The sequence below is a fragment of the Orbilia oligospora genome, assembly GCF_000225545.1.
Source record: "Orbilia oligospora ATCC 24927 unplaced genomic scaffold scaffold00169, whole genome shotgun sequence".
NCBI lineage: Eukaryota > Fungi > Ascomycota > Orbiliomycetes > Orbiliales > Orbiliaceae > Orbilia > Orbilia oligospora.
The window spans coordinates 582,721-600,411 of NW_011645726.1; the positions used below are offsets into that span (position 1 = coordinate 582,721).

The 17,691-nt window shown below is 44.7% G+C and overlaps 7 protein-coding genes across 7 annotated transcripts; 2 read left to right on the forward strand and 5 right to left on the reverse strand.

Moving 5' to 3' along the window:
- Positions 1-510: 510 nt before the first annotated feature.
- AOL_s00169g172 (uncharacterized protein) lies at positions 511-1,100 on the forward strand (the record flags this gene model as incomplete). Its single annotated transcript, XM_011127529.1, has 2 exons — positions 511-657; positions 747-1,100. The coding sequence occupies 2 exons, from the start codon at positions 511-513 to the stop codon at positions 1,098-1,100; spliced, it is 501 nt and encodes a 166-aa protein (XP_011125831.1).
- A 557-nt stretch (positions 1,101-1,657) lies between these two features.
- Positions 1,658-3,427, reverse strand: AOL_s00169g173 (uncharacterized protein; the record flags this gene model as incomplete). Its single annotated transcript, XM_011127530.1, has 3 exons — positions 1,658-2,774; positions 2,850-2,985; positions 3,058-3,427. 3 exons carry the CDS (start codon positions 3,425-3,427, stop codon positions 1,658-1,660), a joined length of 1,623 nt encoding a protein of 540 aa, XP_011125832.1.
- Positions 3,428-4,105: 678 nt separating this feature from the next.
- On the reverse strand, positions 4,106-5,548 carry AOL_s00169g174 (uncharacterized protein; the record flags this gene model as incomplete). Its single annotated transcript, XM_011127531.1, has 1 exon — positions 4,106-5,548. One exon carries the CDS (start codon positions 5,546-5,548, stop codon positions 4,106-4,108), a length of 1,443 nt encoding a protein of 480 aa, XP_011125833.1.
- A 1,093-nt stretch (positions 5,549-6,641) lies between these two features.
- AOL_s00169g175 (uncharacterized protein) lies at positions 6,642-7,599 on the reverse strand (the record flags this gene model as incomplete). Its single annotated transcript, XM_011127532.1, has 2 exons — positions 6,642-7,165; positions 7,284-7,599. 2 exons carry the CDS (start codon positions 7,597-7,599, stop codon positions 6,642-6,644), a joined length of 840 nt encoding a protein of 279 aa, XP_011125834.1.
- A 535-nt stretch (positions 7,600-8,134) lies between these two features.
- AOL_s00169g176 (uncharacterized protein) lies at positions 8,135-12,031 on the reverse strand (the record flags this gene model as incomplete). The annotated part of the gene is made up of 1 exon (XM_011127533.1): positions 8,135-12,031. One exon carries the CDS (start codon positions 12,029-12,031, stop codon positions 8,135-8,137), a length of 3,897 nt encoding a protein of 1,298 aa, XP_011125835.1.
- Positions 12,032-13,275: 1,244 nt separating this feature from the next.
- Positions 13,276-14,723, forward strand: AOL_s00169g177 (uncharacterized protein; the record flags this gene model as incomplete). The annotated part of the gene is made up of 2 exons (XM_011127534.1): positions 13,276-14,113; positions 14,203-14,723. The coding sequence occupies 2 exons, from the start codon at positions 13,276-13,278 to the stop codon at positions 14,721-14,723; spliced, it is 1,359 nt and encodes a 452-aa protein (XP_011125836.1).
- Positions 14,724-15,350: 627 nt separating this feature from the next.
- Positions 15,351-17,367, reverse strand: AOL_s00169g178 (uncharacterized protein; the record flags this gene model as incomplete). Its single annotated transcript, XM_011127535.1, has 5 exons — positions 15,351-15,372; positions 15,466-15,779; positions 15,858-16,701; positions 16,771-17,114; positions 17,182-17,367. 5 exons carry the CDS (start codon positions 17,365-17,367, stop codon positions 15,351-15,353), a joined length of 1,710 nt encoding a protein of 569 aa, XP_011125837.1.
- Positions 17,368-17,691: the final 324 nt, after the last annotated feature.

Here is a 17,691-nt window from a genome sequence, read left to right on the forward strand (position 1 = left end):
TGCTATTTATCTCATGTTCCTGGCCACCATTCAAAAGCTTATACTTACCAAGCGCACTAAAGAAGTCTAGAATCAATTCCCACCTTCTCACCCTCGCCCCAGGAACATCAAATTCGGTCCGGGCGCCGATACTTGGCGCGCTTAAGAAACCAGCAATACATACACCCTCCTTCCTCGCTTGTCACCATTCCCGGCACCCTCCTGCCTCGATTTTCAGCCCTTCATCCATGGGTTATGAGTACCATAGCAGTAGACTCATAGAATTTTGAAGCTTCAGCTGAGCTAGTCCCATGTAATTAATTTGTATCACCACAATCATGTTATTTTGGTACTATAAAATTGTAGTACCAGATAAACGGAGTATATAATGGCTGATCCCTTCCCTTCTTAATTATCACATATCCATAATTCTCCTCCTCAAGCTCTTGATTAAATATCTGACTTATATATCATATAATATTTAATATTAAAAAAAAGGAGTAGCTACGACCTGAAGGATTATATCAAAAGATGCAATTCACATACCTCACCCTCACTTTCTTCACCGCTCTCGCAGCGGCGGTTGTAATCCCCCCACCACAACCAACTCCAAGATCTACTACCCGTATAACCACAAAGTGGACGCCAACTACCAAATGGACTCAAACCACTAAACTCGTATGTTCCCCCCTTCAAATCCAAGCCAACCAAGTATATATACATATATCCACGAAAGAAACTTAACTAACCAACTCTATAAAACCCAGCCAACCCGCACCACAACCACAACCCCAAAAACCACCAAAAAGCCACAATGCACAATATCCCTCTGCTACGACGGCGTAAACGAATGTGGGATGATGTATGGCGGTTGTTTCGCCGCCTGTCCCGACTCTCCAACCCCCACATTCGTCCCACCGCCTTGCCCGACAACTACTCAGTGCGATATTCACCTTTGTGTGGATAGTGTGAACGAATGTGGGATGATGTATGGTGGTTGTTTCCCTGCTTGTCCCGGTTTGCCGACTCCTACGTTTACACCGCCGCCGTGTCCTACTCATATTGGTGGTGGGGGGCCGCCGATTGTTACTCGGTTGCCGACTTCGAGGGGGAGGGTTTAGTGGGGGTGTTTATTAGTGGGTTGGTAATTTGTCAGGGAGATAAATTTGTAGCATATTAATTTATATAAATGATCAATGTAGAATATAGTGAAAAGAATGGTTGTTCCAGTGACACCGGTATATACTGTCTCTGGTTTTTATAAATTTGCACAGCTTCAAAAGTTGTTCCTGCAGCCTTTCATAGCGTCTAGGGACGAGACCGGTGGGGCATTTAGACAAATCAGCAACTGAGACATTGTCTATCGGGACTACGTGAGTGCGGAGAATCCTTGCACGCTTTCTGGTGCCATGAGTACGTAAACGTGGTAATCTAACGAGACGCCACTCCGAAAACACGCGGCACAATGGATCGCGATCGGATGACGCGCGATGCCAATCGGGGACTAGGATTAATTAGTTCACACCACTTTATTAGATTTATGAAATATAAAGGTTTCTTTGTTAGATGTTCAACTGTATTCTACTATATCTCAACTAATAGTACATACATATTATTTTTCATTATCATTACTCATATAGGCTTCGGGTCATGCGCTTTAAGGCTCTTTATATCCCATTCAAGGATCCGTACATCCCCAGCTCTCCTTCGCATTCGGATTTCCTCCCAAATACTTATTCTTCTTAGGCCACTTGCAGTGTTCCTTAATACTGCTCTGCACACCCGTCTTAGCATTCATATTTCTTCCAGTAATCCTCTCCGGCGCAACACCTTCCTCGACCCACTTAACCATACTCATTAGCACACCACCTTCAGCCGGAATATCCTTGGCATTCAAGACCCTTCCAACTTGCGAGGTAGCACCAACGTACCAATTCCCAGCTCCGCTATGACAGTGGGAACCACCGGGGATTGGGAAGTATCGATAGAAGGAATCAAGTTCCGAGGAAGTCAGACCCATGGTTCTTGAGACGTATTCGTAGTATCTATACGAATTACCGGAGTTGATCACACCGTCTTGAAGACCGTGGTAGGTAAGTAGCTTACGACCCTTTTGCTTTAACTTTGTAAGTGGTTTCCAGGCAGAGATTCCATAAGGATCAAGAGCCTTCATATCCATCGCCATTTGAAGCGAGAACTGTGAATGGAAATCCCAGTTTGCATCATTGAAAATGGCATATTTCCACCATTCTGTCGCAGACGGTGGTACACCGCCGTAAACATCGTCTGTGACTTCGGAACCAGGGTCAAACTCCGGGTATAAAAGTTTCCCATCGGTACCATAATATGGTTCGTACAACTTTCGTACGGTATCAACTTGTGTGGCAGTAAGACATTGATGAGAAGTCCACGTTTTACCAGCACCGCACATTAAAGCTTCAAACCGTGGTTTACAAGTCCTAGGTTCCTCGATGACACCGTCGACGACTCCATCGAGGCCGTCGCATTGTCTTAAAATCTCGTTGCGCATTGCAGTCCACTGTTCTTCGCTGAGGTAGCTGGCATCTCCGGGGTTACCGTTGAGTTTGTAGTAATGTCCAGAAATGGACCAGAGGTTGTTGATATCATTTGCTGGGGCGCCGGCGACGATACCGTCGAATTCCTCTGGGAAGTCCTGCGCGGCTTTGAGACCTTGACGGCCACCGCTGGAACAACCCATGAAGTAGGATTTCTTGATAGAAGTGTTGTAGAAATGCCTTACAGCCTTCTTGCCGGCCTTGGTGGCGGTTTTAATGCTATAGTAGAAAGGGTTGTGTTAGTATTGGTGGTGTAAAAAAAAAAAGGGAATTGGTTTTGAGGATCGGACGTACGCTCTGTAGGCATAATCCTCGACGACGTTGGGGTTGTTCAGGAAGTGTTCGCCGGTATCACCGAGATGACCGTTGTTATGGGCGATGGTAGCGAAGCCCAACCAGGCTGTGAATCCCATATCCGGGTAGGCGATACCTAATATTCAATCCCACGGTTAACATCAAAAATTCCAACATTGAAAGTGTTTAGAGAAGTAGTAAAACTTACATCCACCGAGGCCACCATTCCCCAGCACCAAGTATCTCTTCTTATTCCAATTCAAAGGCATCCAAGCCTCCAATTCTACGGCGGAGGCATGGCTGGTCTTCACCTTAAGTCTCAGACGGCACATATCCGTCAAAGTAATGGTGAATGGTTTACTCTGACATGTTGGATGGTTATCTGGGTTTGTGAAGTTTGTTCCCGTTGGAAGGAACTCGGCGGCCAGGACCTGGGTTTTGTGGTCTGGATGGAAGGTTTGTGCGAGACGAGCACATCTCTGCTGGAATGTAGGAGGATGATGACCACCATGGCCTGGATCGGCGGCGGCGAGAGAGAAGAGGACAGAAGCGGTAAAAGTGAGGATTGAGGACTTCATTTTTTTCTCTCTTTCTTTCCCTCTTTTTCCAAACAAAATTATAATTAAATTGACTATTGAAGTGAATGGATTATAGAGAGGAATGTCTGCCCACTGCGGTATTGAGTGCGCGCGAAGTGATCACACGAGCAATTTCTCTTTTCGTTTGAGGGGGATTTAGTAGTGCATTTTATAGTCTAGTAGACGTAGCCAAGGTCAACTATATTCGAAGCTAGAGAATGTACCCTTTCTGTTCGGGAATACAATTGGGGCGATCCACTCTGGTTCTCTGGTTACCGAGTTGTTTTAACTGGGTGAGGTTAGATAATATCGGATGGCGACTATGAAACATCGAGCGGCGTTCATATTCGGTTAGGATGCCGTGTCGGCGGAGGGCGCTAGTAGATATACGGACGGTGGACCCACGTTCCCGAGTCGGATCGGGGCGAAGGAACCTTCCCCAAAAATTACGCGTAAACCCCAGCGAGGAAAGAAATCCTTAGTATTTCAAGTTTTTTAATGAATTTGGTAAAAGTTATCCATTGCCCCTCCCATGGCTTTCTTCGTGCTTACTAGGTTAGGTAGATAGTACAAAAAAAATAAAAATTCGAAGCGATGGCGTTTTTCCAAATCTCCATCTCAAGATGGGAGGAATCGTCAACAATACGCAGGAGCTCGTTTGATCCGTTAACCGAGGGCTCAGGTCCCCACCCCAAGTGGCAACAGTACATTCTGCGCCCTGTTCTCTTGATAATAATCGTAGACAGTAGAATAGTCCGGAAGCTGCTCGCTTTTCTTTGGTCGTTTATCTCTCGCCCAGACCCTCCATGGCGTTTTTCGAGGGACAAATGGCTTATTCCAAGACCTTGGCTCCAAACTGGAGGAATATCGGGGTATGGACCTCGCTTTCACGGCCGCCGTGCTCTCCGATATCTTTCTCGTCTCGACGTCGATAATGTCATAGGGTTCATAGAGCGCCAATGTGATTTCAACTTCTGTGTCTTGCATACCGCCGTACGCGTTTGATCCCTTATCTTCTTTGCCCTCTATTTGCATTATAACGCTGTAATGTTCTGGGAAATAGGAATTTTTATTTGTTGTCGGTTCCCTCCTCTTTCTAACCTCATTGAGATCTATGTCGCCAAATAACGAGCGGTGCATGACATTATACACTAGGTCCTTAACCGAGAGCATTCTCCTCCTGCTCGTTCTGGAGCTCTGACAAAACGGCGCCGTAGTAGTTCCATTATCGTACAGTTTAGTCTCAATTAAACTTTCGTATTGAACCCCACAATATAAACTAACAACCGAAGAGAGGTTTTCGGGACGAATGAGTCTGTTGGAAGTATTCAACCGGATTCCCGATGGCGGTTCGACTAATACTGCGGTTTCGAATTCTTTGAGTTTTGGTTTTATGAGGGCGACTAGTTCGTCCATTAACGCATCTCGTGAATCGGCTGCAGTGATGGCTTGGGCTTTGGAGAGGGGTAGACGCATGAATCTACGCCAGAAGAGTTGGAGGAAGTGGATTGCTACTGGATGAACTTCGAAGAGATCGGTGTAGGTGTGTGTCGTACATGTTGGTGATGAAGGTGAACTGTGGCATTTACATGCTGCGTTTGTGTATTGTGATCTGATACTCGGTGGTGGTAATGAAATTCCGTCAAGGACTCTTAAACGTTTCGGTGCTGTAGGTGCTTGTTGCTGTTGCTGCTGCTGCTGCTGTTGTTGTTGTTGTTGTTGTTGTGGTTGTTGGTGTTGGAGTTGCTCTGGTTCCTCGGAGTTAACAACTTCGTCCGACTTTAGGACATCGGAGTTAACGCCACCGCCGCCACCACCACCACTATTCTCGGACTTCGTACTCTCGGCCGGTGTAGGAGTACTTGGAACGTTCTTGGGTCGGCTAGGAACCCAACATCTCCAACGAAGAATAGGATCCGTCTCAATCTCGTCTTTCCACGCTCTACACACCAACCGTGCGCCCGTAATAAGCTGTACTGCTGGGACGTGAGAAAGGATATGTGCGAGGATCTCGGGTATTCGGAAGATATCGCTCGTTGTTGGCGGAAGGGTAGTAATGCTAGTGGTATTAGTACAAGTAGGATATTCGGGTTCCGGCTCTGAATCTTTCGGATCGGCCATGGTTTATGGCCTATCGGAGATATAATGATTCTGTCAGGTTTGTAAAAAGATGCAGCGGGGAGGGGTCGATTTTGAAGGGAGCTTAGGGAAAGGTTTTTGGATTTGATTGATACTGTGATTGTGAAGGCGAGGGAGGTATTGATTGTATCATGCAATTGGAGCTTTGGAGCCTCAAGCTTGCCAGCTGTTATGCATGAAGACTAATAGGGAAATACAACAGATGCAACACGGCGTGTGTCGCGGGCTATCCTAAATCGGCTAGTTCTATGCACAGAGTGACGGCCATGGAGAGGGTAAGCCTATAAGAAACCACTGAAATGTCTCTATTCACATCTGCGCGGTAAATCTTAGTTAAAGTCCCCCGTAGCAGTTCATATTCTCACGTCATTCGAAAACAAATACTTCGTGTATTCCGAAGTATACTGAGCCATTATTTCGTTCGGCACATAGGTCGGGGAACTTCGGTCTACGGAAAAAGAAGTGGATGGAATTACACATATGCGCCTGTTGAATCATTGCAAGGGGTTCACGTGGCTGTCCATAGATCTAGATCTCCAAAAAGAAGTATCCATATATATATACGCGTATACGGCGATTATGATATATATAAATAGGTAATTTGGGCGGAGAATACTTTACAAATTCCAATTCATATTTCGATTTGAACTGCATGGCCAGTCAATCTCGTCTACTTGCTAAACACAAACCAATAACTCCCAACTGTACCAAGACTGGTCTCGTTCCCAGGTCTAAGCCATTAATGGTTACGAGACTGCTTGACGGTTTGGGTCGTAGCAAACCGAACGAACAACGCATAAAATACAACATACACTCATCCTCCATCACTGCAGACAGCGGAATTTTGTGAGATAATAAGCAACCTTTACCGAATATTCCAGCTCGAAAACCCTCATACAGATTTCGATGTTTATACGGAACTCACGACCGATCTTTATAACGTGAATTCTTGACAAACTGATGATAAATGATAATTTTTGAGCTCGCCTTACTAATTATAATTATTTGTCTACAGAGGTACATGTACATATGTCTACAGTGAAGCCAAACTTTAGTTGTCCGTTGATAAGTGAACTCACACCCCCGCTGGAGCATCAGGGTCGTCAAAGAATCCGTCCTCTGGCCCCAAAAAGTTTTGATACCATCTTAGACCCTCTAGATCTGCGCTATCATCCGAGTCTTGGTTCATCTCTTCTTCTTTAAACTCCTCCTCATAAAGGTTCCTTACTACACCGCCAAGTCGCGGATCTCTCTGCTTTTCTTCTTCATAGGTCTCAGGCTCGGTACGTCTCGCTGGCCCTTCATCCCCCCACACTTTAGCACCGATACCTGGAATACCCCCTCCAGCTACCCTGTCGGCAGCATATCTCACCGGAACATCGAATCCCGGATCCGAAATCGCCGTGTAGAATTCATCATCATCTGCTATCATGTCACCGTTCGTGGGTGGTGTGCCATATAGATCTAAGTCATCTTCGAATTGTTCTGCGGAGGCTTCCGCTTGCTTTTCTTCCTCGGCCGCGGTTTTTATGATTTCTTCGGTATCGCCGGGGCTGTAGACACCGTTTTCCCCGAGAATATTTAAGGCTATTGAGATGTCTAGAGAGCGTGTATTATATACACATGTCCAGAAACGCATTAGGAACGCTTTATCGTGAAGGATAATCGATCCCCGAATGATTGACTTTTTATGTTTGATAGTGTAGGCTTCTCTTACCAGGAGGGAAATCTTTTGTAACTTTTCTGACAAAGTCAAAGTATTTCACTGCTTTGGAAACTAGACCGAATGGAGGCACTTCGCCGTTATTTTTGCCTGGCGCCGCTGCTTCTGCTGTTTTAGCTTGGTTGATCAATTTTTGAATCTCGTTATCTGTTAGATCTGGTCGAATCTTTTGTGCCTGGATCTCATTTCGTAGGGTGGAAAGATCATCTAAGAAGTTTTTAAAGTTATCGAATCGGAGGTAAGGAAGGCTTGTGGGAATGGAGAAGACCAGCAATGGTAAAGACGATACCACAAGAACTCGGATATGCATTTTTGGCTATTCTGTATAACTATATATAATATTAACCGATTCTTTCTTTCCTTCTAAGCCTGATGGTTAGTGAATATTCCAGGTCAACAGATGTAACATTTTCTACCAGTGTCAAATTTTGTTACCGGGCCTGTTATGAGTTAGTTTCACAACATTGATTTGGATATTTTTTTAAAATTTTTACGGTTTCAGGAGACCGATGGGTGATTATAGTTTAAACTTAGATACAATAAGATACATGCAACTCGTGAAATAGGCGCAAAGTAATACAAATGCCTCTAACCAGGTGGATGAAAGGCTAGAAATACGTCAGACGACCGGGGTGAATATATCAATCTAATTTTTGAACTGTTTTATTAAGAAGTAAATATTGACGCGAAGATATGAAACTTGGCTTCTCTTGATGGAAGATGTAGCTGAGGCTACGATGTGATAGCACAAAAGATTGTGGCGTTACCCTGTCTGTCGCCGAGATGATTGGTGGGGCTTGTGCTATCTTAGTTTAGTGTTCCTCAACCCCGTCGGATTCATCTGATTAACCAGACTCATCAGCTCCATCAGTTCCATCAATTCCATCAGACTCATCAGTTCCATCATTTCCACCAGATTCAAAATCCACCGGGTAGGCCTCGAGTATATTATGGGACCCTAGATAAACAGTGAATTGGAGATTACCGCGTGTTCCATTGACGCTAAAAGCGACTATACGGGAATTAATGACCATCGCTGGGTGATTTTCTAGCATATTTGAAATAGCGGTGACTTCTTTCAAACCATGCAGTCGATAGAATGCTTCAGGCCGTGCCCTCTCATGCAAGCTCACTAGGTCGCCGTTGTAATTCACTCTGATTTTATCTTTTATAAAACCGGATATATGCCCGGGCGGAGTTTCCGTACGTCGTCCTGAGGCCCAAATGGTATCGAAAACCTGATCCTCCGATTCCGGAGTTAATTTTAGAAAGGTTATTAAGCGCAATGTCACTCTGTTTCGAGCCCAGGCTCTTGCGGCAATTGATGAATATTTCTGAGACAGATGTGGACGGGAAATCCACCAAACCTTTGCGAAGATCTGCCCCATTCGCTTAAAGGAGGCCGACCCGTTCAACTCTGCTTCAGGGAGGGCTTTTGGGACTATAATGTGGTGGTTTTTTGCTGATAAAATAAGTTTAGAAGTGACGCTTTCGGTTCGACTAGAAGCCGTGACTTCGAGATAGGCTGCTTCGCTTGCAGGCTGCAAAGCAATCCTCCGGCTTTGAGGAAACTCGATTTTGAGTTGGAGCAGACTTCTCACAACGAGATGAGGGACCTCGGTAACATGATGAGAACCAAACTGAATCGAGTACTCGGCGTCTGTGATTGCTGGTTCATCCTGCGGCTCAAGGCCGATATAAGCCAGGTGGCTCGTTAGTAGCAGATACTTCACACCCCTAAACCTTACTTTCCTTGCCACTGGGTCCTCTGAGTAACTTAACTCGCGGAAGGTCCTCGTCTTTTTGCCTCCGGAACTTAACTTGAAGTTCGTGGTAGTAACAATAATCTCCGGATAATCATCGTCAGACTCCACCCTCCACCTCAAGCAGATCCGATCAACAACATTAGCGTCACTCAATTGGTATTTATACTTGCTGAACATTCTGAGAACTGCTTTGACTTCTGGGGTCGCGAGTAGGGATAACCAATATAATCTTGAGATATTAGCCTTCTTCTTGTCTTCAATTTTTCTCAGCAGCGTCTTCCCACTCCTCATGCGGTTATCTGCCGTAGAAAAGATTCGAGAGGTAGTATCTAGGAGGCAGATCGGAGAGCTCTTGGGGGTTTTTGTTGCCCGAAAAATAAACTGTACAAGGACCCGAGTTTCCTTGGTTAAATCGAGGAATGAGACAATACTAACTGGAGCTCCATTCTTAATCCTTCGATACGAGTATCGTGCTCGGGGGGGAGGTAATCGATTGGCATCATGCTTCCCGTATACTCCCACCCATGCGGCGAATAAAATATCCTCAAGTGGAGGGCTGTTTTGCTGAATTCCTTCGCTAGGAATCTTAAGAACAACGAGGTGCATATGATGCCAATAAGCTGCTAGTTCGTAGCCGTTGTTTTTATCTATTTGTCCCTTTGGACCAATGTTGATACCAAGATAGGCTATTTTGTTAAAAATAGACGGGTCCCGATTTACTTCGTGGTCGGCCATGCGCACGGTGACTCCTTTCTCATACCAAAAGGATTTTGGAAATATATCCGGATCGATTTCGTGGAACGCGAGCAAGTGGTCTTTGGCTGGGCTGATAAGCTTCAGTGGCTCCTTTCTGCCCGACCTTCTATATTTATTTGCCTCGAATGAAAACTGCTCCAGCAAGCTTTTGGTGCTGGGATAGACCACTGGCTCAACCTCTCTCACACCTTGGAGGACTTCTGATATATACTGCATGTGTTCAGCGGTGTGATATAGACTCTCAACATAAGAATCACACCCGGAGTGGAGCATTCTCCTTATATATAAATAAGGGGTCCGCCTTGTGCTTGAAATTCGAGCAGACCGGCTCATAGAAGATGATATAAATGTCGTGTAGATGAAAAAACCTTCTTGTGTGGTATATTTACCGTACTGTATTGTGTCAAGCTGAAGATTCCCAAGACCATCCCCATATTTTTGTAAGAATATTCTCAGAGCTCTCCCTTCTCTTGTTTGGAGAAAAGTTGCTACTATTTTGGAGAATTCGCGATGAGATGAACGGACGGTTTGAACATCATCAATAGTTTTTATTTTGGCTTGCTGAAAGACCCTATTCAGAGAGTCTTGGCTCTGGGGAGATAAATTGCTAAACGCCATGCCGTTTATTTGTGCATCTGGCCTAGTTTCATGGGTCCATACTGCGTAAAGAACATCTGCAAGGACTTTATTCGTCTGCGCCATGTTGGCCGATGTGTCGTAATCTTTATTTGCGAAACCGAGAAAAGCTAACTCGCCCTCTTGCTGGGAGCATGCAACGATATAGATATTCGTTTCGTGATCGGTGGCGATATATTTACTGTGAATGACTTTAAAAGTTGGTCTGTGAGGCGATTTGTATGTTGTCCGGTCGATATCAGGTAAAAGTGGGTGTAAAATTGGGCCGTTTGCTACCGAAGACTCCGCAGATTCTATAATTAATACGTTCTCATCGGGGGGTAAGGGCTCCAGCTTTGGTGGGTCTTCTTCCGTATTGTTTTCTTGATTCTCTTGATCTTCCCCTTGCTCTCGCTCCTCCTCCTCTTCTTCTTCCAGTATTCCTTTCGCTGGTCCACTCCAATCGAAAGTATGAGATATCGTAGTATCAGTAGGCCATTCAAACTCAAGAAACACTTTGGCGGAAGTGGGGTCATTAAGCTTGTCGAATTGGACATGAATTGATGAAAGCACAGCCGCATGGAAACGATTTGGGTAGGTATAGATCATTCTAACGACCGTATTGACATCAAGGGTACCGCGAAGAGCCAACCAAGCATTCCTGCTATCCTCGTCCGCAAAGGGGATTGAGCTCTTTTCGACTTTGAACTCCTGGGTGATGCTGCCTTTTCCACCTGATCGGAACAAATCCTCCCTCGCTCTTACCATTTGCCTGATAGTTGTTGGATTATCGATCCTTTCTATTGATACAAATTCTAGTCTAGCCGTAGGCCCATAGAGATCCTCGGTTTCTTCTTGAGCCCGAGCCCAAACTCCCGCTAAAAGCTCTGAGAAGCTTAGCATAGTTGGCCCGCTTAACTCCCTCCGATCCTTTGTAATGACCATATGGCCATCCGCGATTGAGATCATAGTTGTAACGAAGATTTTCCCGGTAGGGGTATATTCCCCATGAATGGCCATATAGGTCTCAGGGGTTAGAAAGCCGAAACGACCGATCTTTTTCCAAAATGGTTTTAATCCGACTTCTTCGAACGGTTGCGAGTTCTCGTTGTTCACTTTAAAAGCCATTTCTTTCGTTCTAATCGCGAAGTCTTGCTTAGGTCGAGTCGCTGGGTCCCGGATATCTTGTTCCAGTTTAGAATTTATTTCTCCGTCCTGAACCGCTTCCCAATACCAAGAGTCACTCTCGTCAAGAAATTTTTCGGGTTCGTAGTCATACATCTCATCGTCACTATCATCGTCATCAACATCCATCTGGTCATCAGAATCCCAGCTAGCTCTTTTTGAGAGCTTATGTGTATTCTCATTCGAGGAGACTTTAGACTTTCGAGGGGGAATATGACGAGATACTGAGCTGTAGCTAGTGGAGTTGCGTGTTAAATTTTCATTTCCAGGGCATGATCCTCCGGACGTGCCACATGTCTTCAACTGCGATCCTTGTTGACCTTTGCTAGAGAGGGCCTCAGAACTGACACCCCATGATGGTGTCGCCCCCCAGTGCCCCAGTAGGAGGGAGACAAAAAATAAAAAATAGAATGACCCCATTTCTACGGATTATATTATATAACGATGGAAATTATCGCCACCAATGCTATAGATGACAGAAGCCCACATAATCAGCAATCAAAAATGTAAATATGCGTTAGAATTCGAGTAATTGGATAAAGCGAAAGTTTTGAGCGACGCGAAGACTTACATAAACTGTAGAATAGTTGAGTTAGTGGAGTACCGTGAATTGCGTATATATGTATGCACTTAAAATTGTTCCAGTACAAGTATACTAATTTCTACATACGCATCGGTAGGTGCGGCGAAAGTTCTAGGGGAGTATGCAAAATCTAATGATTGCGATTCGATGCATATTCTCTCATCGGCAGATTTTGGAAATTTTAGTTTTTAACATCCAAGTACTCAGGTTTAGATAGTGGTCCATAGGCTGCTTATCTATAATTCAGGAGTCTGGCGACGAGAAAGTATTTCAGAAACCGAATTTGGGGTGGGGCTTGCGCACAGCGCAATCATAGCTGTGCATCGGGGCCTAGATTTCCGGCTGCAAGCCTGCAAGTAGAGTAGTCAACGGTGATGTTGGTTTAGGGGCGTAGTTTAAATGCTCTTACGTAGGCCAAACCGAGAGTTTTCGAGCAGAAAATCTTCGTTAAACTTGCTTTTGGGGTTGTAGGGCTTTTTCAGTATTGGGAGAGCGTCTTAAATTTTCAATGTGATTCCTAAACGTTAAACGGCGGTATTCACATAAGCCCCAATCTGCGAGCCAACGGATAGGTACTAGTAGCCAGCGGCACAAAATTTATTTAACCAACTGATGAGAGTTGGCCGGATCCAAAGGAAACTAAATAAAATAGAATAAAATCCAAAACGCGAACCAACAGTATTTTTACAAGCTACTTTATTTCTTTAATGCTGAAATCCAATGTTCTTGTCCGTTTCGTTCTGGCATCCTTTTAAACCCCGTGCCATGCGAACGGTTTCAACATTGTGTGTGATACTGATAAATGGCTGTGTTGTTATACATAATACCACAAAGATGTCACATCAAACCAGGGCACCGAGCTGCCAGGAGGCTCCGAGCTCCGACAGCTAGTTGCACACTACACATCTTTCGGCAGTTCCTTTCTAATTACTAGTGGTTAACTCTAGAGCGGAGGTTTGCTCCATCGTAGACGCAAGGTTGGACTCGGATACGGGTAAAGGCCTTTAAAGGGGATCTTTAAAGCCAAATCGCGACTTGCAGGCCTGCAGGTAGCCGCACGGCGGTTCCGAATTCACGTGCCATGGCGGACACGAGCGCCTTGGCCATCACGACACCAGATCGCGATCTATTGCACCAGTCATCTAAACTCGAAAACTTGCCTTACGACATCAAATACCTTATTTTGCAGAGTATTCCTGATCATGGCACCCTTGTTAAATTTTCACAGGCGTCGCGGGTGTTCTACAACATTTTTCGAGAACACCGCCGCGCCCTCTTCCAATATTTAATGTTCAATGAAGCGTCTGAATACATGGAAGAGAGCTATTTGTTAGCGTGTTTGGGAGACCAACTGAGTAACAACACTATGACGGTTGCCTATTTGGATAATCTTTATCAGTGTTATGCAGACAGTCTGTCTCCAACAGTGTTTGAGCACCCCTGGTATTATAGGGAAGTTTTACGAGGAGGTGCAAGCATGAGGGCAAAGATATCTGAGTGTCACAAAGGAATTAAAGAGCATTGCGACCAATTCATCCGGCGAGAGTTAAGACCGAAGATGAAACTGCGCCCGCTTAAGGAGGACGGCACAGACCATGATGAGCTCCCACCAACGGACTCCGAAAGACGCAGGATAATGCAAGCGTTGTACAAAATATGGCTGTTGCTCAAGCTTCACCATGTCAAGGTGGCAGACCCAGAGGAATTTGCGCCTGCCAGCCGGAATGTCGGAACGCCTACTTATCCGTTGAGGGCCGATGTTGCGCGATATTTGAAGCTCTGGGATTATTGGGACCTAAAGGTCGTTCAAGTATTACTGCCTATATTTTGGAACGATATGAAGACGAAATATGACAAACGGGGAGACAGTCTCATTCGAGAAGCTCTCTCTAACCACGAAGGAGACCGTCATGACGACTGTAAGCGGATTTTATCTTATGTTCCCCCATATTCCGCAGTGCTATGACACAATTTTAGATCAATAGACACTTACACGCTAGTGATATAGACACATACTTCACTTTGTTCCTGAACACTACTCTTCACTTATACTTCCCGCATACCGGCCTAAAATGGTTCAACACTTCATCAAACGAAATGGAAATTCACCAGCATATCAAAAATGTATCAAATTATCTCTCCGATAAGCAGAACAGAGCACATTTTGAATCCCTCGGGGATTTTACGGGTATAGCATATATTTATTTCCAACAAGTCCACGGCTCTCCGTCCGATATGAACGGATTCCCTGGGCCAGAGGTATTCGACAATGTCCCACTAAAGAGACTTGGCCGGCCCGGACGTGCTATAAACGAGCATTCTGGCCACGGATTAGATGGAAAAAGGCGCTTCTTAAAGTGTCTAAATCATGCGAGCTTGGCACACTCGGACCTTCAGAGTTGCATGTGGGATGATTGGAGATTAGAGTCGTGGGGGTATGTTACCCCGGATTTCACATCTGAGCTGACTGATCAGGATCCTTTGCCGACGACAACAATTGAAGACCATTTCCAGTCATTTACGTTGTAGGTAACAACCGGTACCTTATGCGAGTCTTTTTCCTATGTCGCCTGTAATGTAAAGCGTATGCCACACGGTTGGCCTAGGATGCAGCTTGGTTGGCACATCGTGTTTCGAGTCAATCTTGTTATAATAGATTGTTTGTACACTAGTATTATTAATATCCCTTTCCGTCGACAGAGTACACCTTCTTCTAATAGAAAGAGTTGGCACACCACACTCTCTAGTGCTGGCCTCTAAATCTACTCGTTTCTAGTTTAGATTTTACTTGATCCATAAGAGTTCAACCATCTCGTACTATGAGAATCGCATTATACAACACAGCAACGGTACTTAGTTAACTTTTTAGTCTAATATCGCAGTTGTCCGTTATATTTGGACTCTGGTGGGGAACCTTTCCCTTTCATTGGATTTTTCTTTATGCGTGTATGAAAAATAGAACACGTCAATTGCCGAATGGATAGAAAATAAACTAGTCTCGTTCCCAGATGCCGAAAAATAAACTATATCTAAAAGAAGTGTCTTAGATGAGAATGTGTGGGAGCTTTTGTACCAAATAAATACAACGCTTGTTCACCTGGATTTGAGGCTAAGCTATCCCAACGAACCTCCGTAGTATTTCTTTTTACGGGTTTTCTAAGACCAGAACGATCCGTACCTATTGTAAAGTCCGAAATTAGATAGAATATTTGGGGAAATTGAAATTTTAGATACACACCTGTCAGACCATGGCCTTTCTAACCTGTCATACCATAAAATATGACTATCAGGAGCCCTTTTCATTGCCTGATCAATTGAAACCGGTTTCCTAGTTGTTATAGGCATTCCACTTTTGTCTACCTCAGAGGTAACATTGTAAAAGAATGGATGTCGGATAATCCTCTTGGTGTCTGGCTTGTCCAAAGCGCCTATCGCTGATACTTCAACATTTAGTTTATATCCTTCCTCATCTCGGAAATTTATGAGATTCTCGACGTTTTTATCTGAAGGCCGGCCCCGCATAGCGGCCCTCTGCGCCTGTTGGCCAACAATGCGGCACACTTTGACTGTCTCGGGAAGAACTATCTGCAAAAGGGTGTCAAATGTCTAAGTTAGTACAGGGTCTTAGATACAGATGAAGTGAAAAAATTCCTCGCCACTAACCGAAGTCCCATCGAGGTAATATGAATCAATCGCAACTTCCTCCAACTTCGGCCATCCATGCGGGAAAAAGGTATCCGTGTAAGGAGCGCTATGATTTTTCATGTCCAAAACGTCATGGGGCCCACTGTAAGACGACCCATGTTGAATCCATAGGCGCTTCACAGATCCCCCAACTCCCTGTTTGATGTTTTGCCACTTAAACTGCCCATCATATGCCTCAAGTACAATTACTAGAGTTTCTAGCTCCATTGACTCAAGATGGAGTACAAAGCCCTCAAGACCGATACCGCTGCATGTTTCGAACAACTGGATTGATTTTAATTTTGGTGTGCTATATGCACCAAATGAATATAGGAATCGTTCGGCATATCGGCACCGCTCCAAACGAAGCATGCGGAGGGTTTGCATATTAATGAAGTTAGGCGCACAATCACTAAGCACCTCGGCGAGGTGCGGAAACCCTTCTATGTGGAGGTCCTGAATCTTTCGAAGTGATAGCGTAGTCGAAGGGAGCACTGGTGCTGGTCTATTGTAACCGCGCTGTGAAAGATATTCCCCCAGCTCTGAGTCTGCGGGAGATTTGATGGCCAAAGATTTCAAGGTGTCCTCGGAGTTTTTCAACAAAGCCCAGACGTCTGCTATGTGTCGTGGATATTGTATATCCGTTAGGATAAGAGATTGGAACCTGGGTACGATAACAGACCCCAAGGCTTCAGACGTATTAATTCCATGTTTGAAGAGTAGTGTTATGGGAATACACAAGTAATGCAAATGCGGATGTTTTCCAAATAAAAGAGAAACAGGGATCGTCTCAAGGCGTTCTGGGATATGGCGTCCAGTAATTCTAGTTTTCAAAATTAACTTTCTTTAGCTCTAGCAATCAAGTACCTACCGAATGCATATAGAAACCTACGCAAATGATGTCAACTGGTCCGACCCCAAAAGTTCAAGGAGAGTTCGTAAGTTATCCCTCGAAACTTTTCGACTTTCAGAGCCGTACTTCTTAGCAGGCTTCAGCGCGACGGGTCCTACTCGCCTATGCGCAGGAGGGAAACCGGTAACATGGAGTCTAGATATATTTGCTATAATATCCTTTCGATGCTTTATGAGTTTCTTTAGACTGCCACTGTCGGAACCATTTTCATTGAGGGAGACAGTAATATCCGAATAAATATATTCAAGTCCTATCTGGTTAAATAGTTTGCAAGCTTGGCGAAAGCTTTGCACATCTGCGCTGGGGGGCTCGGAATCCCAAAACTGATCATTATATTAGATTTCTCATTCAATTGCGTTGTAAAGTGTGTTTAAGGTAAAATGTTAATACCAATTCGAATATGAGCCGTAAAATTTCTGTTGGCAGCAAAGGTGGCCCTACAGCTCGAAAGCGGGAACTGGGAGTGGAGTCTGAAGGGCCGGTGTTCCCCCGCAACACCTTTCCGATAGCCTTCGACGACTCATAGACGAGCAGGAGAGATGAGAGTCGCTTTTTGTCATTTGCCTTTCCAAACATGGTGAATCATGAGCACGCAGTGCTAGGACATTGCTTAAATAACAAACCTTATTGATTTTTGAAGGGTTGCCCAACTCGATATATATATACCCCTGAAGTTGGATTAATTCATCGATTCTCAACTGTTGGATGCCACATGTCGGTTCCTTGGGCTCGCCTAAACTTGCCATTCGCCGTTCTTAGAGATTATTGCAAAAATGCACTTTTCGAATATGGCTAGTTCACACACTAACTATGAGCTGGCTTTCTCTTGTGTCCATGCTAGTAAATTGGTTTGTGTTCGTGAGTTTATTAATATATTAACCACTCGATTGGAATCGGTCT